At 54.5% G+C, this 25,839-nt stretch overlaps 1 protein-coding gene across 1 annotated transcript in view; it reads right to left on the reverse strand.

The window, feature by feature from the left end:
* SLC39A11 (solute carrier family 39 member 11) overlaps positions 1-25,839 on the reverse strand; it is a 69,250-nt gene that overhangs the window by 37,489 nt on the left and 5,922 nt on the right. Inside the window, exons 4-5 of the mRNA XM_082294072.1 lie at positions 24,811-24,969; positions 11,743-11,860 (exon numbers count right to left, since the gene is read on the reverse strand). Of these exons, the coding sequence (XP_082150198.1) occupies positions 11,743-11,860; positions 24,811-24,969 (277 nt within the window). The remainder of the gene's footprint in view (positions 1-11,742; positions 11,861-24,810; positions 24,970-25,839) is intronic.

Consider the following 25,839-nt stretch of genomic DNA (forward strand, 5'->3'; position numbering starts at 1 on the left):
TGGAAAAACTCTCTTTGCACATTAATTAAATTAATCCAAAAATGAAAATAAATTAATAAAAGCATTAGATGCCGGGGGTTTAGGTGGAGATGGAAGTGGCGCCCATAATTATGGAATGGTTTGGGTGGGAAGGCACCTCCAGTTCCACAGGGACACCTCCCACTGTCCCAGGCTGCTCCCAGCCCCAGTGTCCAGCCTGGCCTTGGACACTTCCAGGGATCCAGGGGCAGCCACAGCTGCTCTGGGAATTCCATCCCAGCCAGGAATTCCTTCCCAATATCCCATCCGACCCTGCCCTCTGGCAGTTTAAAACTCCTTCTCCCCAGCCTCCTGCAAGCCAGTTCCTAGAAGGAATTCCTCCGCTCCCGGGTGGCATTTGCTGCTCAGCAGCTTCCAGTGCTCTGGGACAAAACCACAGCTGGAGAGACACATCTGGAGCTCCCATCCTCATCCCCCGCCCAGCACAGGGAAACGGCACCAACTTCCCCAGTCCGGGGCTGGCAGGGCCGGGCACACGCCTGGGAAAAGGGGCCCCTTTGGAGCTGGAAAAATAAAATAAGGAATCGATTTCTGAGCAAAATAAAGGAAGTGCTCCTTTGTTCTCAGCTCTGGGACTTAGAAAATCAATCCCAGCTCCCTCTGGAGGGACAAGCAGATTGGATTTTTGCCCGTTCTCCAGGAATAACCAAAGCATGAGGCTGCTTCCAGGAGCACAATCACGTCATCCACGGAGACGGGTGGGATTGGGAGTGGGATACCCTGGTGGTACCACACCCCCCTCGAGCCCCAGAAACAAATTCCAGCAGAACAATGGGATTTTTGCACACAAACTGGATTTCAAAGGAATTGTGGGATGGGAAGAGACCAGGACAGCCTGGAGAGGAGCTGTGGTGGGACCCCACCTCATCCCTCCCATGGGATATTGAGCAGCCACATCCCTGAATCCCCCACAGCGGGGCTGGATCCCAACCAACCCCATGGGGAGGAGAGCAGGAGATTCCCCATCTCCCACCTCAGAGGAGCAGGAAAAACCTGCAGCAGGAAAACACCGACAGGGAAGGAAATGGATCTGAAGAGAGACCTGCTGGCTGAGCAGGAGACACTTCCCACATTCCTGCCAGGATCCCGGTTTTATTCCGAGTGCAGCTCTCTCCAGCCCTGTTCACCGTTTCATGGTCCTATTTTAGGCTGTCCTTGGAATAAAAGCAGCAAAGCAAAGCCGGGGCTAGGAGGATTCGGGAAGAGGCTCCAGCTCAGGGCCTGGGATTTCTCCTTCCATAAACTCTGATTTATGGATCTGGGATGAACTCCTGTCAGTGGCTCCAAAGGGAGAACTCCTGTCTCTGGCAGAAGGAGAAACAGGCTGTGGCTCCAGCCCAGAAATCCGGGATGGCTCCAGGGGGTCAGGGAGCAGCGGGAAGGACACGCCACCATCCCAGGGGCTGGACAACATCTGTCCCCACAGAGGGGACACAAACCATGCTCAGCATCATCCTCACCCCAATCCCAAATCCCAGGGGCTGCTCCAGGCACAGCCCTGGAGCTGGGAGAGGGCAGCAAACATCACCCCAAAATCCATTCCATAAAAAACTGGGATCGGAAGCACCCCGGTGTTTATGGCAGAAGGAGCTGGGCTCATTCTTCTCCTCAGAATCCAAAGCAAATGGATGTCCCTGAGGCCGAGGTGGGAATGCAGGGATGACTCAGCCGGCAGAACGGCGCTGAGCGGGGCCGGGAATTCAGCTGGGAAGCACACATGGAACACAAACCCTCCTCCTTCCCTTTGCCTGGTGTATTTCCATAAAGGATCCCTTAAAACAGCCTTGAGCTGCCTTCCCATGGAAAAGCCCTCAGCATCCCAGGCTGCTCCTGCTCCCAGATCCCTGCCCATGGGATACAGATGTGGCTGAGAATCCCAGACCCAACCAGGAAAATGCCGACAGGGAGCAGGAAATGATGGATATTTTGCAGGGATTTGGCACCTCCCTGGGCACGGCCAATACCCCTGAGCCACCTCACTGCGCCCCAGGATCCACCTGGAAAAGGAGGGAATCGTGGAATATTTGGGCTTGGAAGAGACCTTTAAGCTCATCCAGTTCCACCCCACAGCCACAGGCAGGGAATTTTTCCCTATCCCAGGTTGCTCCAAGCCCCATTTCAAACAAAAATCCTGGAATTCCCTCTTCCCAGGCTGGAACACCGGGGAGTGCCCCCATTCCCACCCTGGAGAGGGATCCCAGCATGGGAAGAGCCCAGCAAACATTTCCCTGATAGATTTTAAATCCCAGCATCTCCTGTAGATGCCCTGAATTCCCTCCCAGCTCCTGGGAGCCGGGAAGGCACCAGGGCCCAGCCCCTCGTTCAAAGGGAAGCGACGCCCCTTGGCAGCCAAATAAATAAACGAGCCCCGTTTTAATTACACTTAATTGGGAATTCAGCGCTGCCTCATCCCCACTTCCAGGCAGTTCACACCATCTGCTGCCGCAGCTCCATCCCAGGCCTTTGAAGGGAAGCAATCCCAGCTTTGCTTCCCCTCTCCAGAGGCCCCCGGGGTTGGGGTTTTATCGCTGAGCATCACCCGGGAGGGGGAAATTGGGAACCGGGGGGAGCTCGGTGCTGCTGGAGGAGCCCCAGAGGGGCCGGGATCTGCTCGGCTCTGGGCCTTGCAGATAACACAGGGTCAGAGATAAAGGGGTTTGCTTGAAGCTGATGACAAAACACAGGAGGAACCAGCAGGTTTTGGAAAATAAAAGTAATAAAAATAAAAATATAAAATGATAACAAATAATAACAAATAATGACAAATAATGACAAATAATAAAATAAAAATAATAAAATAAAAATAATAAAATTTTTAAAATAAAATAAAATAAAAATAATAAAATAAAAACAATAACATAAAAATAATAAAATCTAAAAATAAAAAATTTAAATAAAAAATTTAAAAATTAAAAATTAAAAAAATAAAAATAATAAAAAATAAAAATAAAAAATAAATAATAAAAATAATAAAAATAATAAAAATAATAAAAACAAACCAAAAATAAAAATAAAAATAATAAAAAACCAAATTTTTTTTAATTAAAAAATAAAAATAATTTAAAAAAAAAAAATTTAAAAAAATAAAAATAATAAAAATAATAAAAATAATAAAAATAGAAGAGGTTTTTCTGTGGAGGGCCCAAGGAGCTGAGCACAGACGCTGCTGTCACCTCGCCCCTGCAGGCAGCCAGAGGCCACCGGTGCCATGCCCAGGAGATGGGGACACTCAGGGCACACGTTCCCATCACTGCAGCCCTCCTGCCTTCCCAGCCTGCTAAAAAACGGGGCTGGAAAAGCACAGTTCGGGATCTCTGCTGCAGCTGCTCCTCATCCAAACCCACACATCCAGCCCCCAAAGGGGGACAGCCCCACCTCGCTCATCCCACCCCAGCCTGGCCCTGTGCAATTCCCGTTCCAAGCGTTCAATCGAGGGGAAAACAACCAGGAGCCTCAGGAAATCCCACCCAGTTGGGCTGAAATAAAACCTCCCTGACGGCCCCAGAGGGATGAGCTGCGGTGGGCAGGATGTCCGAGCAGCTCAGCCACCCCGCAGCCTCAGCACAACTCATTTCAGGGGTTATTTATCCAAGAGCTCTCCTGGCGGCTGCACGGCCTGGGATTGGATGCAGGATGTGCCACAAACCCGGCAGAGGGGCTCCCTCCACCCCCCCATTCCCATATCCCAGCACAAAACCCGTTTGATCCATGTCCCCTGGGATCCCTGGATGGATTTGGGATGCAGCACCTGGCAGGCTGGAGGCAGGGGAGGCAGAGCAGCTGCTCCTGAGCTACAAAAGGGAAGGAGGATGAAGGGGGGGATGATCTGAGCCAGGGTTCCCTCGTCGGGAACGGCACCAGCAGGAGCTCCCTTCTCGGCTGGAGGGGCTGGAATTTCAGAGGAGATGAATCCATAAAGAAAAGAAATGACCTGAATCCACTGAAGAGGCCAACAAAGCCTCAGTCACAGCCTTGGTGCTCTCTGGCAGCGGGGACTCCGAGCAGAACCCTCATTCCCTCTGCCCTCACAGAGCTTCTGCCTTCCAGGATGGAAAAATCCCCCTGGAACCGTGTGGAACCTCCTGCTCCAGCCCTGGGCACTGGGGACACCAGCCCTGATCCCCAGGGAGCAGCTGGAAGCCATGGTCAGCCCAGGGCTGGGAGGATGGATCAGATCCCGCTGCTCCAGGGGCTCCCAGTGGTGTCCAGAGCCAGGACTGGGGGGCACTGGGGGGAATTTCAGGGTGGGTTGGATCAGGAAGAGGCCACGAGGCCCTGCACAGCTCAGGTGGGTGCAGACTCTGCCAACCCCAGCGGGCATCACCTTTCCTTGAGCCAGGGGAAACCCGGGGGAAAAGCAGCCTGGGAAAAGCAGCCTGAGATTTTTCCAGCAAAAATGATGATTTGGAATGGCCCTAAAATCCCCATTCTGCACCAGACTCCCTCCGAGGCTCCTCCAAAATATTCCCCAAGCTTGGATGTGCCCTTGGCACATCCCTAAATATCCTTATCCAAGGGGCAGCTCCATCCCAGGGCACCCCCCAGCTCTGCAGAGGTTTAAGGAGGAATTACAGGACAAACCTCCCAGCCTCACTGAATTAAGGAACATTTCAGAGCAGAAATCCACGAGCCCCACTGAATTAAAGGATAATTAGAGTGAAAACCCCCCAGCCCCACTGATTTAAAGAGCAATTAGGGCACAAGTCCGTGAGCCCCACTGAATTAAAGAACAATTAAGACTCCAAACCCACCAGCCCCACTGAATTAAAGAGCAATTACAGTGCAAAGCCCCCAGCCCCACTGATTTAAAGGGTAATTATGATCTAAACATGGCTTTCAGCTCAACAATCAATACTTGTATCTGGGAGAGCTTCCTGGTGGGAGGGGGGAGGAACTAAACCATTGATTTTTCGGGAAAAGGCATATTCCATCATCCTGTGCCATATACCACATGCAAGGGGATAAAAGAGAGGCCTGGACATGAACAACGCTCTCAGGACACCGGGAGCTGCAAGGGAAACGTGTGGAAATCGAAATCAGACGGGAAGGAAATCACAGCACAAATCACACCAGGGGCAGGCACTCAGGGAAAGGAAAAAGGATCCCAGCTCCCAGGGAGGGTGAGCTCTGCCCCAGCAGCTCCGCAGTCACTGGCACCCAGCTCTGGTTCAAACTGGTGTGTGAGAGCAAAACCAGCTGGGAGACCTCGCCCCAAATCCCAGGCAAGATGGGAATTTACTCATTTTCCCAGAGCAGAGGGAAATTCATCCATTTTTCCAGCTCCACAGAGGGCCCGGGGGTGCCGGTGGGTGCTGTCACCCCCCAGCAGCTCAGGAGCCCTTTGTGCAGCCTTGCCAAGACCCCAGATGCTTTTAGGGAATCAAACCCCAGCCCAAGGTGCCCCCCAAGAGCAGCTGAGGAGGTTTGGGGGTGCTCAGAGCTGAGGAAGCAGAAGCAGGGCCAGGGTGGGCCCAGCACCCAAAGCAGCACCAGGCACAGGGGGAAGAGTCAAAATCCCAAAGCAGTACAGGGGCTTTTCGGGCCTGAGTGCACCCTGCAGGGAAGGAAGCACCTGCAAGGGGGCCAGAACCAGGCAGACAAGCCCTGTATCTTTAAATAGTTCTGTTTCTGTCTCCAGGCCATGGTCCAACTGCTCCACACAGACCCCCGAGCCTCAGGGCCCCGTCAGCGCCCTCAGGCCTCCATTTCGGGATTGCTCCCATGCCCACACCCTGCACCCACGCCCATCTGTGCTGGCACAGCCGGGCAATGGCTTTTTCTTCACTTCCCTGTCCTTACAGCGTGTGTTTAGTGGGAACCTGGGGGATTCCAGCCCCTTTCTTGTGGCTGCAGTTTCCTGCCTTCCCCTCAGAACAGCGCCGCTGTTCTCCCCACAGCTCCCAGCTCCTGCTGCCCTAATGCTCAGTGGCTGCTGCAGCTCCCGGCTCTCGTTCCACTGCCCCAAAGCTTCCTTAGGGTGACTTCAAATTATTCCCATTCCCATCCAGCTGAGGAAGCAGCTCCAGAAAACAAATAAATTCTTGTGCTGGCTGAATGGAGCCAAACCAAGCTCCACTCCAGGGGCTTCAGCAAACCAATTGTTGGTTTGGTTTAATAAACCTTGAAATCTCAGGCCTTCTCCAGAGCAGCTGCACTGGAGTGAAGTTTCTGTCAAGATTTTCTTGTGCTAATCCCTTTCCCAGCCTCTGGAATGGGGCTGAGCCAGGATTTCAGCCCTCCAGCTGCTCCCAAACCACCCTGGGAAGGTTCAGGTTGGATGCAGACACATCCCTGGAGAGGTTCCTCACCCTGAACTCCCTAATTTAGGAGGGGTTTCTGGAGAGCTGGTGACAGCAGCAGTGTCACACGTGGGTGCCACACTTGCCTGTCCCACTGTCACCCCTGGGCACCACACAGGAGCCACCAGAGCTGCCAGGGATGGGGAGGATTTCCTGAGGAATTTCTTTTATCCAGAATTAAACAGTCTCTGAGGTGCAGCCAGGAAATTAAAGCTCCTTGATAATGGGAAAAGGCTCCTCTGAATGGCCACAAACCCCACAAAAAACCTCCCTGCAGCTCCCAGAGCACGAGGCCTCCCCAGCTCATCACTCAGCAGAGTTTAATCAGGCTCCTGGCTGAACAAATCCCCCTGGAATTAAAGACTGGCTACACAACACACAGATCCCACCTCCAGAGCCCCTGGACACAGCAGAGCTCACCCAGGGCGAGGCTCTCTGCTGGAAGGCCACAGGCTGGCATTTCCTGAGGGATCAGGCTGCTGCAGCTGGAAATCCTAAATCTCATATCCAGAATAAGCTGCTCGGGGTGGTTCATTCACTGCAGGCTGGGACTGCAGAGCTGGGTCCTCTACAGGTAAATCCAAGAAGCAAAGGACAGCAAACACCAGGCGGCTTTTAGCCCTGTAAAGTCAAAATTCCTGATCCCAGGAGCAAGGCAGTGACTGGAACGAGGGGGGGTACAGATCTCTGACTGAAGCAGGCATTTCATCACTTCAGGAGGAATTATGGGCCCCCATTTCATTTATTTCTTTGGAGCTCTGGGTCCATAAATCCACATTTAGTCCGGACTATAAAAGCCAAGCACAGAACCCAGGCTGACAGGGATGGTCAATAACCATTTGAAACGCTTCAGAAAGGGGCATTAGGATGTTTTTTAATCAATACAGACACTGCCACAGGCATTTATCACCCAGGCTGCCTCTGAAGCCTCCAAATGAATTGATGGCTTGTGAAAGCAGCAGTTTTCCGGAAGCAGCACGGTGTGAACGTGTCAAAGTCATCGCAGGCAGAGCTGGCATGGTGGAAAACTGGGGAACGTCCCGTTTTTAAGGAGGAGTTTCCTGTTACATAAGTTACAAAGGCTTAATGAACCTTTTGGATGCACATGGGAGGCTCTGGCTGAATGACCCCAATCAATCCCGAGGCTTTGGATCCATCATTTCTCCCTCATGGCCACTGCTTCTCCTCAGGGAGGGAGGGAATGAGGAGAAAATTCCCAGGCTGAGCAGCAGCAACCTGGCCATGCTCCTGAGAGGGGAGCTGGGCACTGCTGGGCAGGTTTTCCTCTCAGCACAGATCAGGACAAAAAAGCTGGGACAAGGCTGGACGTCCTCAAACCAGGTGGTCCATCCAGAAGAAACAGGGAAAACGGGGAATTTTTTGGCTCTAAGGACAAACCACATTGATGTGCTGCCTCAAACATCAGCGCCCAGCCCAAAATTCAGCTCCTGCTCTCTCCTGGTGCTGGTTCCCAAGGGGTTCTGCCTCCTCTTATCACCCCAGCTCCTTCCATCACACTTCAGTGCTCTGATAAAGAGATGCTACATGAGCAGCTTCTGCTTCCTCTCCTGTGCAGCCCCCTCTGGCAGCCCTGGTGCACAGAATCATCCTTTGAAGGGGAAAAATACGGCAAAAATACGGCAAAAATATGGCAAAAATGAGCTTGGGAGAGTGGTGGTGCTGCTGAAAGGGGCCCAGCGGGTCCTGGGGCAGCACAGGAGGGACCCACAGCAGGGCTGGCACTGGGGCATCCCCAGCCCCTGCTCCAGGGCTTCCCCAGCCAAATCCCCACCTGGGCCTCAGATTTGATGCAGCAGCTCTGATTTAAGGGGGAAAAATACAATTTCTACGCGATGAGGTTTGCGTGTGGTGCCCCCAGAGCTCCCAGCTCATCTCAGTAACAAGTTTAACAAAATTTCATTTCTCACGGACGCTGTTGCAAACGCGGGGTTCTTCTTCCAGCCAATAAATCCGTCTGGATTTACTCCCTGAGCAGCCAGGCAGGGCTGCCAGGGCACCATTTCCTAAATCACACCCTGGCAAAAGCCAACTGAGTCATGACAGCCAGCCCTGATTCCCTTCAGTAACATCAGCGACTCCACGCTCCTGCAGCCAGAGGCACAACAGACACCAGGAGCAGGGAATGGGCTGGGTGGGAAGGGAAATTCAGGATGATCCAGTCATGGGCAGGGACACCTTCCACTATCCCAGACTGCTCCAACCTGGCCTTGGACACTGCCAGGGATCCAGGGGCAGCCACAGCTCCTCTGGGAATTCCATCCCAGCCCCTCCCCACCCTCGCAGGGAAGGATTTTGCCCTCACAGGGAAGAATTTCTCCCTGATACCAATGCAAACCCACTCCCTGTCAGTTTGAAGCCGTTCCTCCCTGTCCTGTCACTCCATGCTCCTGTAAAACCTCTCTCCGGGAGACAAACACACATCCCTGCCTCTGGGGTGGATGCTGAGCAGCAGAGATGTTGCTGCTTCTCCTGCTGCTTCTCCAAACATTTCTTTGCACTTTGGGTCAGCAGCCAGCACAGAAATTCCCGCTGCCCTTTCCTCCCTGGAGCCGGAGCTGTGCCGGGCGCTGAGGCCGCTCCCAGCTGGGCACCAAAGGGGTCTCTGGGCTTTTATCCAGCTTCACACCCCCACTGCTGCACCCTGCTCTGCCCCAGCACCTTCCCAGAGCTCTCCCAGCTGCAGTGGAGCAGCGAGGATGTTCCCGGGGAGCGGAGGAGGCTGCTGGGAACAGCATCTCCCACTCGGCTCCGGAACGGCATCGCTGAATCAGCGGCTGGAGGCTGGGCTGAGGCATCAGCTGCTCCATATCCAGCTGCCCTGAGCCACAGCTCGGGTTTCCAGATGCTCTGCCGCCTGTAAATCCTTTCTGGGAACTGCCCCAGAACACGGCGCTGCCCTGGCGGGGTCAGGCCTGGCCTCAGCCCCACGCTGACCCTGCCCCGGGCGCTTCCTCTGGATTGAGCCTGGAGGACCCAGCAGGATGGGCTGTCCCGAGCCCTGGCGCTGCACAGAGGGGCTTAGGAGCGGGGCAGGGAGGGCACAGCCCGCCCAGGGCATTCCTGGTACCATTCCTGGTACCCCAGAGGGCTCCACCAGCACCCCCAGCAAGGCACAAACCCCCCTCAGCCTCATCCATTCCAAGGCACAGAAACACAAATTACAGCCCTTGCCTACCCCGAGCTGGCAGAGACAAGGTTGGATTCTCTCTCCCTTGGAGTAATTAAAGCCTGGTGATTATCCCACTCATCAAACAGAGTCTAGACAGACTCCTCAGTGCAATTCAGGGTGAATCCATTTCCCAGGGATACGTGCACCTTACTCCAGGCACCCACGAGGCACAGGCAGCTTTTTGCAACTCCCAAAAAGTCTTATTTCAATCAGCACAGGCTGGAGAGGGGCTGGAGCACCAGGGAGCAGAGCCCCAGCAAACACAAGTGTGCAAAACCGAAGGATTTGAGATGAAGGGGAAGAACAATCGGTTTGGGTTGGGAGGGAGCTTAAAGCTCATCCCGTTCCATCCCCTGCCACCAAACACCTTCCACTAGCCCAGGCTGCTCCAAAACGCTGCTGATTGAGAGGGAAAAAAAAGCAGAATAAGGCTTTTTTCTCCCCCCAGGGCAGACGAGGGACAGGTCTAACTCGCACCTTTCCTCCAGCTCCCTCTCCCTCGGTCTGAAGGAAACCTCCCGGCTTGGTGACAGCTCCCAGGATCCCAGCTCTGAGTGCGAGACACTCCAAACCCTCCCACAGCCAGGCTAAAAATGCATTTCCAGCTCCACACGAGACCTCAGACAGTCGGAAAGGGCCCTGGAGACATGCAGGATTCCACATTTTCCAGCCATCCTCATCTCAGCTCCCTGCTCCTCACCCCCATCCATCCCCAGGCACTAAAGACAAGGCAGAACAAGGCAGCTGCTGCTTTGGGATTTTCCTTTGTTTTCACAGCTTTAGCGATTTAAAAAGATGTAAATATGAAGGAAGGGTCAATGATTCAACAGTGATTAAGCCTGAAATATTCCACTTAGTACCCATTAGACTTTGAAAACACCCATTATGTTCCCAGAGCATTCCCCAGAGCCCAGGCAGGCACTACCCAGCTCTGGGGAAAGCAGCTTTCTTGGAAGGCTGGGGGGTATCTTGTGAAAATCCCGAGTTTATTTCAGTAGAAAGAAAAGGGGAGGAAAAAAAAAAAAAAAGAAAATAGAAGAATTAATGTATTGTAGGTTCTTAATACCATTTCCCCAGAGAGAGGAATAAACAACAAAGCCTAATGGAAATTTTCTATTCCCAAAACCATTTGCACTGTTATTGTCTGCAGCTAAAAGGAGATGAAAACATAAAAACCTCGGCAGCTCGAGCTGCTGAGAACTGCAGCGCTGAGCACTCCTGCCTTCCCTTGAAGGATGAAATGAAACCGCACCTGAGACGGGACATTTCCACCTGACAAAAACATCGAGCCCCCTGCAGCTCCCTCCGAAGGACTCGGAGAATGCAAAGCTCATTGCACTGAGCACAAAACATCCTCCCATCCCTCTGGAAAAGCCCAGGCTGGTGTTTCAGATCCTGAGGATTTGCAGCACTTTAGGAAACGTGTAATTAAGCAATGTGGTTCAACAAAAGAGGCTGATTTGAGAGGGGAGCACTGCTACTCCTTGCAAAGGGAAGGAGCATTCCTTCAAATCAATCTGCTCCCAACTGCACTCATGATGCTCTAAACCACTATTGCAACCAAATAATCAGAGGAGAAATAAAATTAATTTACTAAATTACATTTGCTTTGTCTCCTGGAAGGCTGTTGAGAGGAGGAAGAGCCAATTGTGCTGTCTCAGGGGACGTGTCCCCACCACCCACCCCAGACGCGCCCTGAGGCTGGGGAACCCCAAAGAAGTGCCCAAAATTCCTTTTTTAAAATCTGTTAAAGGAGGAAAGAGCTGCCAGCAGGACCTTGTGCTCCACCTCTGGCTGCTACAATTGGATTCACCTCCGGAATGAGGAGGGACAGCCAGGCCCAGCTCGGACTGGGGAGGCCACAAGGGGCAGAGGCAGAAGGGGGCAGGGTCAGCGGAGCCCACGCTGGGAACAATCTGAGTAGAGCCGAGGATTTCACTCCCCCAGCACAGCAGAGAGCTCCTGATCAATAATTCACGGCCCAGACAGTGCAAATGGCTTTGAGAGCTGGAGGAGAAACCGAAGGAATGATTTTCGGGATAAGAGGCAGCAGAGGGACAGACCCGGAGAGGGACAGGAAGGAGCCCTTGGCATGGGCGTGGGAAAACCCCTGGAATTTCAATCCCGTCCGTGGCAGCCCCGGTGCCAGTGGAACAGGGGCACTCTGTGGGTGGTATATGACAGGATGCTTGCCTGGGTGGAGCCCAGCTCTACCTATCCGGATGGACAGCTCGCTCCCGACGTCCCAGCCAGGCGCCTGCTCCTGCTTTTCCTTCACGGCTCGCTGGTCACAGCTCAGGGCCAGGGTGGCGTGGGAAGGGCCAGTGAACCCCTGCAAGGCAACACAGACACATCAGGACATCCCAGAGCTGCCCCTCAGCCTCCTCCCAGCCCCATCCTCTGGCATCAGGGGGGTTGGGATTGATTGGGATTGGTTGGGATGTGCCACAGCAGCTTCTCACCACTGCCCCAAGATGTGTCATTCGGGCTTGAAAGGGACCCTAAAGCCCATCCAGTGCCACCCCTGCCATGGGCAGGGACACCTCCCACTGTCCCAGGCTGCTCCCAGCCCCAGTGTCCAGCCTGGCCTTGGGCACTGCCAGGGATCCAGGGGCAGCCACAGCTGCTCTGGGCACCCTGTGCCAGGGCCTGCCCACCCTCCCAGCCAGGAATTCCTCCCCTGTGTGCCATCACTGCAGCTCCTGATAAAAAGGAATCCAGGCTGGTGTTTCTGGATGTCCTCAGGTTCCTCAAACCCACCTGGAGCTACAAAACCAGGAGGAACCACGGGATTAGAGGCACAAGAGCACAGCTGGGAGAAGGGAAGGTGTCCCAGGGCCGTGATTTGTGACCTGGTGTCCCCAGCTCTGCCCAGGGAGCAGGACCCCCAGTCCCCTTCTCCCTGCAGGGCTGGGAATCCGCCCCCAGGAGCACTCACAAGGAGGAATGTCCAGGCTGGGATCACCTGGAATCACCCCCAGGAACAGGGGTGCAGCTGTTGGGTTGATGGCAGCAGAACAAACCAGCACCCCTGAGCCAGGCCGGTAACAGGAGCCTCCCGGTGCGGGTCAAAAAACCAAAATAAAGGTTAAAGATGAATAACTCAATTGTCTCCTCTCCCTCATTTGCATAATGAGCCTGAGCAGGGCTATTAATACTGATCACAGATCCGCAGCTCAGCCAGGGAGCTCTCACCTCTCCTAACCCAGCACCTCCAGCCTGAGGAGCTGGGATTGAATCCCTCTAGAAGGTGGGAGACCCTCCCCTCCCCTCCCACCACAGCTGCAGCTCCGTGCCAGGATCGCCTGCAGCACCTGGCAGAGCACGGAGGAGTTCCCCAGCAAAACCTGGATGAGGAGACACAGGAAAGGAAGAGGGGAACCCCACTTGGATAAGAATGAAGGTGAATCAGGGGGAGGAGGGGGAAGCTGAGGTGAAATGATTTGCTAAGAAGCCATTCGTTAGAAGCAACGCTTACAGCTTGCCCAACACCTACTGTGCCCACCAAAGCAGGATGAGAAGATAGGAGACTATTGATAAAGGGAAGGAATCTTGATCAAAGATCCTGGTTTTAACCTAAAACTAACTTAAATCAGCCTTGAAGCTTGGACTTGGGCCAGGGACATAAAGAGCATGCACAGGGAAGCAAGGGGAACAGTTCAGCATGAGGAAAACTCTTACTTCATCCCAGAGACCCCTGCCCACAACCACCACTTGCCCATCCACTGTGCAAGCACAACGCGGATGTCAGTGACCTTTGGGCTCATTGTAACACAGGCAAGGCTAGGCAGGGCTAGGGAATGACTAGAAGGGACTGGGAACGGGAGCTCAGGGGCTCCTCCTGCTGCAGGGTGGTCTCCCTAAACAAGGAGGGAGTCATGGAATCGTATCACAGAATCCCGGAATGGTTTGGGTGGGAAGGATCTCATTCCACCCCGACACCTTCCACTGGCCCAGGCTGCTCCAAGCCCCAATGCCCAACCTGGCCTTGGACACTTCCAGGGATCCAGGGGCAGCCACAGCTTCTCTGGGAATTCCACCCCAGCCCCTCCCTACCCTCACAGGGAAGGATTTTCTCCCAGTCTCCCATCCATCCCTGCCCTCTGGCAGTGGGAAGCCATTCCCTGTGTCCTGTCCCTCCATCCCTTGTCCAAAGCCTCTCTCCCTCTCCATCCTTGTCCGGTCTTCTCCTGCTAAACCCAGACTGATTTTCACCTCTGGAAAGGGAGCAGCATCCCGAAACACCAAACCCAAAGCGATCCCCACAAACCTGCGCTGAGACAGAGGCAACTTCAGCTGGATTTGGGAAAGCCAGGTCCCCTCCCTGCTGCCGGGGACAGTTTGTGACAATGTTGGTGACCTTCAGGAAAGCACAACCGATCCCAGCTGAGGCTGCTCTGAGTCATCCCAGCCCGGTGCCGGCAGGAGGCCCTTAATTGGAACGCGTCAGTGGGTTAAAAAACATTGCAAAGGGAAGAGGAAAGGCAACTGGCGTTAATTAGTTCATGGCAGTAATTAGCGTCAGCTGAAATAACCACAGGGGTTGATTATTGCAAAAAGCAAGAGGCAGGGAGAGATTTGGACAGGAAGAACTTGGAGGAAAACTATTCTGGGATGTGGGAGCTCCCACTGCACTTCTCTGCTCCTGGAGTGACAGGGGAGAAGTTGTGGGGTTGGCCTGGTCCTGCGTGGAAGAGAAAATGAGGGAAAAAATATCCTTTATATAGGGAAAAAGGTGCCCTTTACGTGGGAAAAAAGGGATCCTTTTTGATAAAAAAAATGGGTATTCTTTTAGATTAAAAACAAAAATGTATCCTTTTAGGCAAAGCAGGGATTTGGGATCCCACCCCCCTGCCCAGCAGCCTCATGGCCAAGATTTTAATGGATCCGAAGCCAATTTGAAAAAGAATTGAAGAGTGAGTGACACCTCTGAGAAATAATCTGCTCTTGTCCTCCTGGCCAAGGGAGGGGAACAAACTCACAAAGAAAAAGTGATGGACTGGGAGAGATCTGGGGAGATCACTCAGTCCCAAAGCTGCTTTTCCAGGAAAGTCAGGGACGCTGCTCCTCCTGTGCAAGATTCTAACCCCGAAACACCAATCGTGGAGAAAGAACAGAATCCATTTCACTGCTTTCTTTAAAATCAAGATAAAAACAATATTCCCAACTTGTCCAGGAGCAGACACAGAGATAAGGGACGATAAGGAGCCTCGGTGGGATGGGGCCCAGAGGCTCCTGTTTCACACTGGATACCTGATAACACACAGAGATAACAGAGCAGGGACCAGCAGCAGGAAGGGAAGAGGAGAGGGTGGCTCAGGGCTGCTCCTGCACGCCCGGACAGAGCCCAGGGCAGCGATTCCCCCCTCCCACGTGGAGCATCTCCAGCCCCACAAGCAGCAGGAAGGAGCCCTGGAGCTGTGGCAGCGCTGCTGTGGGGATTGGGAAGGAAAGGTGCACCCACAGACAAAAACCCCGGCGTTTTCCAGCAGATCTGCTCCAGGAGCAGCTCCCACCTGGCTGAACCCTCCCTCATCCCAGCAGCAGCCACAGCCTTCCCTAATAACTGCACCAGGGAAGCTAACTGGGGATCAGGGAAGGCTGGTCTCGGTTTATCTGCAGCTAATGGCACATCGTGGCAAGGACGTTTGGCTCCCTGCTAATTATCAGCGCCTCAGAGCGCTCATCATTCCTGGGAACTGCAGGCAGCAGCTTTCAGCAGCAGCCTGGCAGGGCAGGGGGAGTAACTCACCTCCCTCTGTGTCACCCCGAGCGTGGGGACAGCCCTGGGGTGCCCCTGGAGCTGCCCCAGCTTTGGGGGTCCCTTGGCAGTGCCAAAATGTGCAGCAGTGTCCTGAGCTGGCAGCGCCAGAACCCCCAGCCTGGCACAGCAGGAGGGAGGCAAAGCTACCAAAAATGGCCCCCAAACCCTGAAAAATCAGGAGTGGGAGGGAAGAATGCCACAGCCCTTCCAGTCCAGGGATGGTGGAGCCTGTCCCAGCCAGCCCAGCACAGCTGGATCCCCAAACTGGGACAGGGACCATCCCACTGGCACCAGCCCCACGAGGGGAGCCCGATCCATCCTTGGGTCCCACAACATTCCTACTGAAAACGTGCACGGGGATTTTCCCACTGGCACATCTGGGGCTTCTCCCTTCCCAGCAGGGAGGGGAGCACAGCAGGAATGCTGGGAGGGCAGGAGGAGGGGACACCCCAGCAATTCCCAGGCTCCTCAGGAAACCTGGGATGTTTCTTCCCAGAGGAGATGCCTGACGTGGCACAAGGGAGGGCTGGCTTTCATAACCTCTGCCACGACAAAAGCAAAAGCACAGGAATGTTTTCCCTGCTTTTGCCAAAAAAAACCCCAAACAACTTCTTCAGCAAACAACCCCCATCCCTGCAATGTTGGGAGTTTCCTGTCACCAACCTCCTTCCCGCCAGGAACCCCGGAAAAACCTCAACCACAACCAAGAAATTCATTTTTCAAGGGAATAATTGCTCCAAGTGAAGTATTGGAGCCCAGCAAAACCAGTTAGGATGGAGATCCACTCCCAGTTGTTTGCTGGGAGGAGATTTGCTTGCTCCAGCCATAGCCAGGTCTTGAGGGGTGTTTTCCTCAGGGGTGTTTTCCCCACATCCCCAGCACCCACAGCAGGACGTGGCAGAGGTTTGTGCCACGGGGGCAGCCCCACAAGGTGAGATTTGAATTGTTTGCAGTAACCCAGGTGGGTTTAACAGGAGCTCTTCCTGCACACGTTGATTAAACCCTGACCCAGACCGGTTCCACCCCTTTTCCCACTCCCTGCCCCCTTCCACGTGGATTTTCACAGGCTTTTTGCCAGGGTGAGAGAAAAAGCAAACAAACCTTCAATTACCAGCTCGTTCCTGCCCAGTATTCCCCTCAGTAACGATTTGCTGTCGCTGCAGAGGGAATTGATGGGCAAGGGTGAGCTTTGGGGTGTGGGAGCTCTGGAAGGGAACTGGGAGGGCTGGCAGGATGCAGAGGGCTCAGCCAGCGATCCATCAGCCCTCAAATGAAGAGCCAGCCCATGCCAGCAGTGCCTAATTCCATTATTTTAACACACGGCTTCCTCTGGACCCTCCGTTATCCCTGCGGACGTGCGCGAGGCCCCGGCACACGCAGGGAGCGGCACCAGCCCCTTCTCCCACATCCCAGCCTGCAGGACCAGCCCAAGGATGGCTTTTCTGGGATTCAGCCCCTCTCCACGCCCTGCACAGCCCCATAATTACCCAAACAGCACCAAAATCCCAAAGAGACGCCGGCTCCTGTGCTGGGCTGCCAGAGCCAGGGGAGCCTCCGACACCTTCCACAACAGCCCCACAGGAGAGGCCCTTCCTTCTCCTCAGTGAGAGCAATTAATGCCTTAATTCATTACAGCAGAGAGGCGTGATGAGGGACAAGGCACTTCCTGATCACCAGCAAGGAGAAGCCAAACAACTTCTCATGGGATCATGGAATGGTTTGGGGTAGAAGGACCTCAAAGCTCATCCCATTGCATGGGCAGGGACACCTTCCACTGGACCAGGTTCATCCAAGCCCCATCCAGCCTGGCCTTGGACACTTCCAAGGATAAATTCCTTTCCTTTGGGAGCCTTTCCGAGCCTGCAGATCCCCTGAGAGGCCAAGAGGAGACTCACCCAGTCGGTGTTTCAGCCCCATCAGCTCCAAAGCCTGGGGCCAGCAGATCCAAGTCCCACCACTGCCACCACCCTGGTGACAACCAGAGCAGGATGGGGGCGACAGGAACATGCAGCACAGAGATTGTCCCACCCCCAGAGGACACAGAGGCCACCCCCAGCCACACATCCCCTGTGGGACAAAGGCAGAGGCACCCCTGGAGTCCCGACACTGGCAGAGGAGCCTCATCCAGGCTGAGCAGAGAGGAAATTTTTTCCCCAATTTCCCACAGCGTTTTCCACTCTCCAGCAGCTCCTCGGCCCATGAAAAGGCACAGTGGAAAAAAAAAAAAACCCACTGGATTAAGAGCAAACCTGGTTTGCATCCCTCACCAGCAGCCATGAGCTGAGGGGCCACCGAGCAGAGCATTCCACAGCAGCCACTCACCATCCACCCACCGGGAATGTCCTCCCTTGGGAATGTCCTCCCTGGGGCACAGCAGGCACAGAGCTGGCTCCCGCAGCTCCCTGGGAGCAGACAGCTCTGGCATGGGGCTGAGTCAGAGTTTGCCCTGCAGCTCCAGACCTGCGGGGATGCTTCCCGAGATCCCACGGCAGCAGCTTCCCTCTCCCTGCCATTCCCCCCACCAATGACAGAACCTCTCTCGCTGCTTTCCCTGACACGTTAATGGCAGGTTTGCCTTTCACCGTGGAGGAATTAATTTGGGGTTATGCTTTGAGCAAATTCAAAGGCACATCTTGAGATCAAAGAACAGCTGGGGAAGCATCCGGAGCATCCGTGGCCCCGGATAAACAGGGACGGGCGCAGGAGGAGATGGAGGAGATCCTTTTGTGCTCTTCCTTTAGGGAAACTTCTCCTCTCTTACAATTCTGAGCCAGGCCCAAACAGAAATTGAAATTCAGTTGGCAAAGGCTGAGGCAGGAGGAGGGAAAAGCCTGTGGAATATCAGCAGCCTTCCCAGCAATTCCTGCTCCAGGGGGAAAGAGGTGCAGGATGGAGAAGGGAATGATGGAGAGAGGGGTATCCAGAGCAGGAGCTCATGGGATGAAGAATTAAGCCAGGTTTTCCCAGTCCCTGCTTTTTTCCAGAGGGATTTTTTTTCACCCCACCCCAGATCCCATCTGCTGTCAGCACTGAGGAACCATCCCATAAACCTGACCAGGGCAGGAGGGAATTTAACCCCAGCTTGGAATCAAGGAGCTCTGCAGCTCCAGCTTTGGGGCTTCCCAAGTAATGTTTTTATGAAATGCTTGATGCATAATGAGAGAGGATTCTAATTAAGAGCAGCTGACAAATTGCACTGTGGCAGTAAATAAGGCTCTGCCTCCATTAATAAAATGAAATGCTTTGGTAGAAATTGGGATAATTATGATTTTGGGGGGGGTGGTAAATAATTCCAACCTATCCAGCCACCACTGGATTTCAAGCACTGAACCACTGCACAGGGGCAGGGCAGGGGTGGGAAGCAGCCAGGTGTTCCATGGACCCTATGGATAAACAGATTGAAAAGAAACCTCTGGGGTTTCTGAATCTTCCAGAGGATCCCATGGGTGGGCTTGGTGGTCAGCACCAGGGATTTCCATGGCTGAAATCCAGGACAGGAGACAGGGATCAATCCCACACGGATCTATAACCTCTGGGTTGGAGTTAATTGATAAATTAATGAAACCCATGCCCAAGTTGGTTTATTTAGAGCTGCAAGGGTAGGATGTTTCCCCATGGAAGGCTTTGCTACATTCCCAAAAAACAAACTTTCCCTTCCTTCATTATCAGAGCCAGATCCCTCCTTCCTCCCAGAGCCTGTGGAGAAGGTCCAGGGCTCCACAAAGCCAAACAAACACAAGGGCTGCTGATTGTTGTGCCCTGGGCAAAGGAAATCCGAGCGAAGCAGGAATGCAGGAGCCAGGCTGGGGCTCGGGCAGGAGCCCCCAGCTCCATCCTCCCTCTCCAGGAGGGAAAGGCTCCGTTCCTGCAGCACCACTCCAGTGCCACACTCCAAAACTTAATAAAGCAGAAAATCCACAACCTCTGGGTTGCAAATCCTCCACCTAGCCCAGCAATGAGGATGTGCAGCTAATTAACTTCTGAGGAGTCACAGCTGAACAGGAAAGAGCGCATTAAAATGGGAACGTGTGCCGGGCACGTCCCGCAGGAGCCGGCAAATTGCATCAGAGGAATCTTCATTCCGATGATAAATTAACACCAGCCACAGGACCCAGCACGTTTTCCATGTTTTCCATGTTTTCCCTGCCTCCTGGAATAATGAACCCATCAAATCCAGCTCCCTGCAAAGCAGGAGGGGGAGAAGCAGGAGCAGCTTCCCGACTTTGCCAGGTGGGAGCACAGACGGGAGGATCCTGGGCATCCTCCAACTGCACCCACGGCCTTGTCCCACCAGGTAGAGAATCCCAAATCCCAGAATTATTGAGGCTGAAAAAGCCCTCCAAGATCCCAGAGTCCAACCTGTGACCGACCCCCACCTCATCCCCAGCCCAGAGCACTGAGTGCCACGTCCAGGCCTTCCTTGGACACCTCCAGGGATGGGAACTCCAACCCCTTCCAATGCCTGACACTTTTCCCAGGAAGAAATTCCTCCTGAAATGTAGGTTTGTGCCAGGAATCACTTCCTAGAGCCCCTCCCTCCCAAAAAAGATGCTCCCCATGGTCTAACCCAGCTGTGGTTTAGCCCTGAGAAAAAAATTGCCATTTTAAACAGCGTGCAGCTACACCTGCATGGTCCTTCCTCCTCCTTCTCCTCCTGTAGCCTCATCCATGCACTCTTCCCAGATTCTCCTCCCAAAAAGTCACTTGCATGGATTTAGAAGGCAAAATATTCATCCTGAAGGCCCATTCTGAGCCAGCCACCATCGCAGGACAGGAGAGGATCCTCGGGGCTGTTTATCAAGCTCTCAAAGCCTTCCCAGGGGTTCTCACCCAAAATAGCCCAAAACTCACTGTGCAAAACATCCAGTCCCAAACTACATTCCCAAAAAGCTTTCAAGCCATGATTTGCACACCCAGAGAAGGGCAGGAGCACCAAGAAGTTCTGTTTGGAAGGGGTCAAGGGGATTCAGCTCCCACCAGCAGCATCCTCACTCCCGATTCCCTCTGGCCCATCCCACTGCAGATCCTCACCCTGCTCAGGGAAACCTTGGAGCTGCTGCAAAGCAGAGCCCCAAATATTCCCAAGAATATTTGTGTGTGAAACACAAGCCCTGGAGCCCAGAGAGGGATCTGGGCTGTGCTGGTTCTGTGGGATGAGGGGTCAGCAGCGGCACCTATGGAACAAACCCCAACCCCACAAAGGCTTTTAAAGGGCACTTCCATCGCTGCTTGTTTAAATCCAAGGAATGCTCTGCCCATCACATGAGGCTTTATTGATTTCCTCTGTACTCAGGATCAAAAAACCCACCAAACCTCTACCCAGCAGACAAGGGAAAAAAATAAAATCCGATGGAGATGGTATTTCCAGGCTGGAATTACAGCCCTGGCTCCCCATGCTCCCTCCCCGACCATCTTTTACACCCCAGGTATTGGCAGGGCCCTGGTTAGAGCTGAGTAATGGCCCAGCAGCTCTTCCCTGGATTATTCATTAACTCCTGCAGCATCTGCCCTCCCTTCCCTGGCCCGGGAAGGAGCAGCTCCCAAGAGAGACCCCCAGACCCCAGCGCCCATCGGATCCCGCAGCGGGAGGGATGGAGCTGCCTCCCTGTGCAGATGTTCCCGAGGAAAATGAAGCCGGGGGGGAGAGGAGATGAAGCTGATTAAGCCTCATTATCCTAATTAGTAATGATGGGAGCAGAGTCAGGCAGAGGAGTGGAAAGAACAGGAGCTGCAGGTGGGGCTGGGGCAGCCCCTGGGGGTTTCAGCTCCCACCAGGACCAGCTGGATTCCTCCCTCTCCCTGCCCCTGTCCCAGCAGGGAATTCCTGCTTCCTCAGAGGTGAAGGGCTGTGATCCAGAAAAGGCAGGAGCCAGGGAGCTCCTGGAAGCCACAGGTGCTCCACTGCACCCAAAGCCCCCCCAGAGCCCACCCGTGTGGGCTTGGGAACACCCTCAGAATTCTGCAGGAACACCCAACACTTCCCAGGGCTTTGGCAGCTCCAAGACAAAGGCGCTCACAGAGAGTCACAAAATCACTCTGGGTGGAAAGGCCCTGTGGGAGCACCGAGTCCAACCACCCCGGCACTGCCAAGGCCACCATGACCACGTCCCCAGGTGCCACATCCACACAGCTTCAAAGCCCTGCCCTGCCAGCTGGGTCACTTCCTGCTGCTTCCAGTGCTTCCAAATTTCACCTTTTCATGTGAAAACCCTGGAGCAAAAGCAGCTGGGGACTGCCTGAAAAGCAGAGCCAGGGCTGGAGGCATCCCCTGGACTCCTGTGGGATTCCCCCAGGAAGGGGGAGGCCGGAGCAAGAAGCACATCACGAAAACCCAATAAAACACCAAATTCCGAACAAAACACAGCCAAGTCAGCAGAGCTGCACGACAGCTTTGAAGGATGAGAATAATAACACTTAATTCCAGCATTCTTATGCCTTGCAGCAGACCCAAAATAGCTCCTGAGCCATCAGGGACCCGCTGCACTGAATTTTTAAGTAAACTTTCCCTCAGAGGCTTTGGCTCTTGGCATTGACGACACCGAGCCCCGACCCTTTTTAGGAAAGGCAGCAGCGGCTCACACAGCCCCGCCAGCTGCCCCTCTGCATCCAAAACCTCCTCAAACACCAGCTGACAGCCTTGCTTAAAAAAACCAGGTTAAACCAGCGGCTCTGTGTGAGGAAATTTTGGCAAAATGAAGGCGAGCCCATTTTTTAAAACCCCCGGGGATCTGTTTTTGCCGTGGTCTCGCCCTCCAAGCAGCCCCAGATCTCCTGGTGTGGTTTGTACCAACCTTCACCAGCCCCACCAGCATCTCCTCCTCAGCTGGAGGATGAACAAACACCTTAAAGGCTTCACTCAGGGAAAAGGCAGAGATAAAGATGTAACAGCTTAGATCTGCCTTTTGTGAGGAACAGAACTGCTCCAGCTGCTCGGGATCATCGTTAGCACCGGGGCTGGGAGGCTCAACCCTCCCTCTGCCATGAGCGAATACGGGGATGCCCCAGCTCCAGCACGAGAAAAACCCTTCTCGCTGCCAGGAGAGCGGGGCTGCGCTCAAAAGGAGCCGATAAAAGCTTTGAGAGGCTGTTGTTACCCAGCCTGGAGCTGTGCCAGGCAGGGAATGCTCCCCAAGCAGCTCCCTCCTGCTGCCCTGGCACGGCCAGGCTGCCCCAGCCCCACCGGCACCCCCAGCACCCTCCCAGGGCAGGAACAGCCTGAGATGGAGCCCATTTCCAAACCCTCCTCAGGAATGCCGTGGCTCAACCCTTGTTGGAGCAGCAGCGGCTCTCCAGGGAGCAGTCTGGGCTCCAGAGGAAGGGAGATGGCTCTGGAGCCACATTCCTGGCCCAGGGATGGCTCAAGCCTCACCAAACTTGTTTTTCCTTTCGACACACTCGGCTCTAACCTCTCCCCCTGCTCCCTGCACAGCATCCCCACAACCTCGCCAGCTCTCTGCTCCCTTCCCAAAGCATCCCAAAGGTGCCATCCTGGACCCATTGCCCAGCTCCAGGAGCCGTTCCCGCTGCTCTGGGCAGGGACACAGAGCCCCCCCACCCTCTGCCAGCTCTCCTGGCCCTTCCCAAGGTATCCAGGGGGAGGAAAATCAGCACTTTGGATCAAGCAGACCCTGACAAGGTGGCTCATGCCCGTTATCCATGTGGAGAGGGACAGCACAGGGACACCCCCTTTTCCAGGAGGAAACACACCAGCAGCAGCACTGTTTGGGGATCTAAACCCTCCCCCAGCTCCACGTGAGCCACGGGGTGTAAATCACCACCAGCAGAATTCCCATGGGATGAGCGTGTGGGGGCAGGTGCGTCCCACACGGAGCAACCGAGCCAGGAGACAGCAGCTCTGCTCCCAGCAGCGTTTAACCTGGATTTAAGGATAGAGGGGATGGTTTTATACCTCCACTGCACTGCTTCCTGCAAGGCCACCACCCTCCCTGCCCGTCCCTGTCGCTCCACCCCGCTCTTCCCAACACCAGGATTTCAATTCCCCAAACTCTTCCCTCTCCACTGTTTCAACGCCCCACAGAAAACTCCGACCACCGGGAACAAGTGGGGTTTGTGCTCCAGCTGTTTCTCCACCCTGCTGGGAAACACCAGCCCGAGGCAGCGGATCCAGCCCATCCCAGCCCCATCCAGCAGCAGGAAAAGGCAGAGTTTGGAGCCAAACGGCTTCCAAGGGATCCAACAGCAGCTCCTGGCCACCCACTGAATCCTGCAGAGGGTTTGGGAGCCCCAAAAAGCCCCAAAAAGCCAGGACAAGGCAGGCAGAGGGCGAGGAGAGGCAGCAGGTTCTCACCACTGGCACTTCATTCCCTGGGTGTTCACTGGCACTGGGAGTGACCCCACAACATCCAGCAATTCTCCTCCCAGCTGAGGATGCACCTGCACCTGTGGTCCTGTCAGGAGAGGCTCCAAAACCCAGGGAGGGGGGAAGGTTGCACCTGCAGACTCCTGAAAACCTCCCCCTCCTTTCTCATAAGCACAGAACAAATAAAACTCCACTGAACTAAAGATGAAAATCTAAAAACCTCTGTGGAAATGTTTGGAAATCTCTTCACATTCTCGTGTTTTCAGCTGCAAAAACCCACTAGCTCCCCATTTCTGTCTTCCTTCCTCTCACAGCAGCCTCAGGCTGCTTCCCTGGATTGTACAGCACTCCCAGGGCTGGCAGCTTTGCAAATGAAACCCCTGGGCTGGGACACGAGGTCACACCTGAGCTGCCTGAGGAGCGCTGCCAGCAAAAAGAACAAAAGCAGAGGTGTGAAGGGAGAAAAAAAACCAGAAAGATTAAAAAAAACCAGAGCTCAGCCAGCCTAAAGGTGCATCCAGCACTGCCAGAGCCAGCCAGGGCTCGGGGAAATCACGGATTCATTAAATCTGGGAGAGAAATCCATCCGTGTCCAGCTTCCAGATGCTCTTCCTTGCAGCTGGAGGAAGGGCAGGAGCCCCCCCAACCCTGGAATTCCCACTCACCAGCACTGGGATGAGCCCCCAGCCAAGGAATTCCCACTCACCAGCACTGGGATGAGCCCCCAGACAAGGAATTCCCACTCACCAGCACTGGGATGAGCCCCCAGACAGGGAATTCCCACTCACCAGCACTGGGATGAGCCCCCAGCCCAGGAATTCCCACTCACCAGCACTGGGATGAGCCCCCAGACAGGGAATTCCCACTCCCCAGCACTGGGATGAGCCCCCAGACAGGGAATTCCCATTCACCAGCACTGGGATGAGCCCCCAGACAAGGAATTCCCACTCACCAGCACTGGGATGAGCCCCCAGCCCAGGAATTCCCACTCACCAGCACTGGGATGAGCCCCCAGACAGGGAATTCCCACTCACCAGCACTGGGATGAGCCCCCAGACAGGGAATTCCCACTCACCAGCACTGGGATGAGCCCCCAGACAGGGAATTCCCACTCACCAGCACTGGGATGAGCCCCCAGACAGGGAATTCCCACTCACCAGCACTGGGATGAGCCCCCAGACAGGGAATTCCCACTCACCAGCACTGGGATGAGCAGGTCGGCCCCGTACACGAACGCTGCTCCCAGAGCGAAGCCTGCGGCCACTGGGAAGAAGGAGAAGGCTCCGAAGGTGCCGGATTCCTCGGCCATCTCGATGGCCGGGGCCAGCAGGGACCAGTAGGATGCAGCCAGCATGACCTGGGGACAGAAGGGGAGTGGTGAGATCCCATGGGACAAAAGGGAAGCCGAAATTCCAGTGGAGAAATGGCTGCGGGACCAGGATCCTGCAGTGGGAAGGAGCAAAGGGATCACAGACACAGCAGCAGGAAGATGCTGAGGGAAAAGTGACCCCAACTCTCTGTCCAGCAACCCCCAGCACCCCAGGAAGTCCCCTTTGCAGGATGCTCAGAATCCCAGAATGGTTTGGGTTGGAAAAGACTTTAAATCCCATCCCATTCCACCCCTGCCATGGGCAGGGACACCTCCCATTATCCCAGGCTGCTCCAAGCCCTGTCCAAGCTGGCCTTGGGCACTTCCAGAGATCCAGGGACAGCCACAGCTTCCCTGGGCACCCTGAGGGCCTCCCCACCCTCACAGGGGAGAATTCCTTCCCAATTCCCAACCCAAACCTCCTCTCTTCCAGCTCAAAGCCTCTGAAGAGGAGCTGCTGCCCGGCTCTCCCAGCACGAGGACTCGGAGCAAACTCTCCCATCCTCAATCTCTCCCAAGGAAGGAAGGAGCTGCCTCTTGCAGACACCAGTCCCTGGGGGATTGTGTAAATCTGAGCTCGCTGTGAGTAAGAAGAACGAGGGTTGTCATGTCAGGCTTAAGCACGGCTGTCAAACCTCATATTTCAAATGCCACCTCCTTTAAAAAACAACCACACACCCCAACGTGGAAACACAGGCAGCAGGGAAAGGCTCCGGAGAATTATGTTGTCAGCTCGTGTTAAGATAGCATTTCCCCACGGCAAACACAGCCCTGACAGGGCTCAGCCTCCAGAGCCTGGCAGCACCCAAGGCAGCTCCGAGGATCCCACCAGCTCGGGGGGAAGGCGACCACAGAGCT

This window comes from Coloeus monedula, assembly GCF_965178545.1.
Source record: "Coloeus monedula genome assembly, chromosome: 19".
NCBI lineage: Eukaryota > Metazoa > Chordata > Aves > Passeriformes > Corvidae > Coloeus > Coloeus monedula.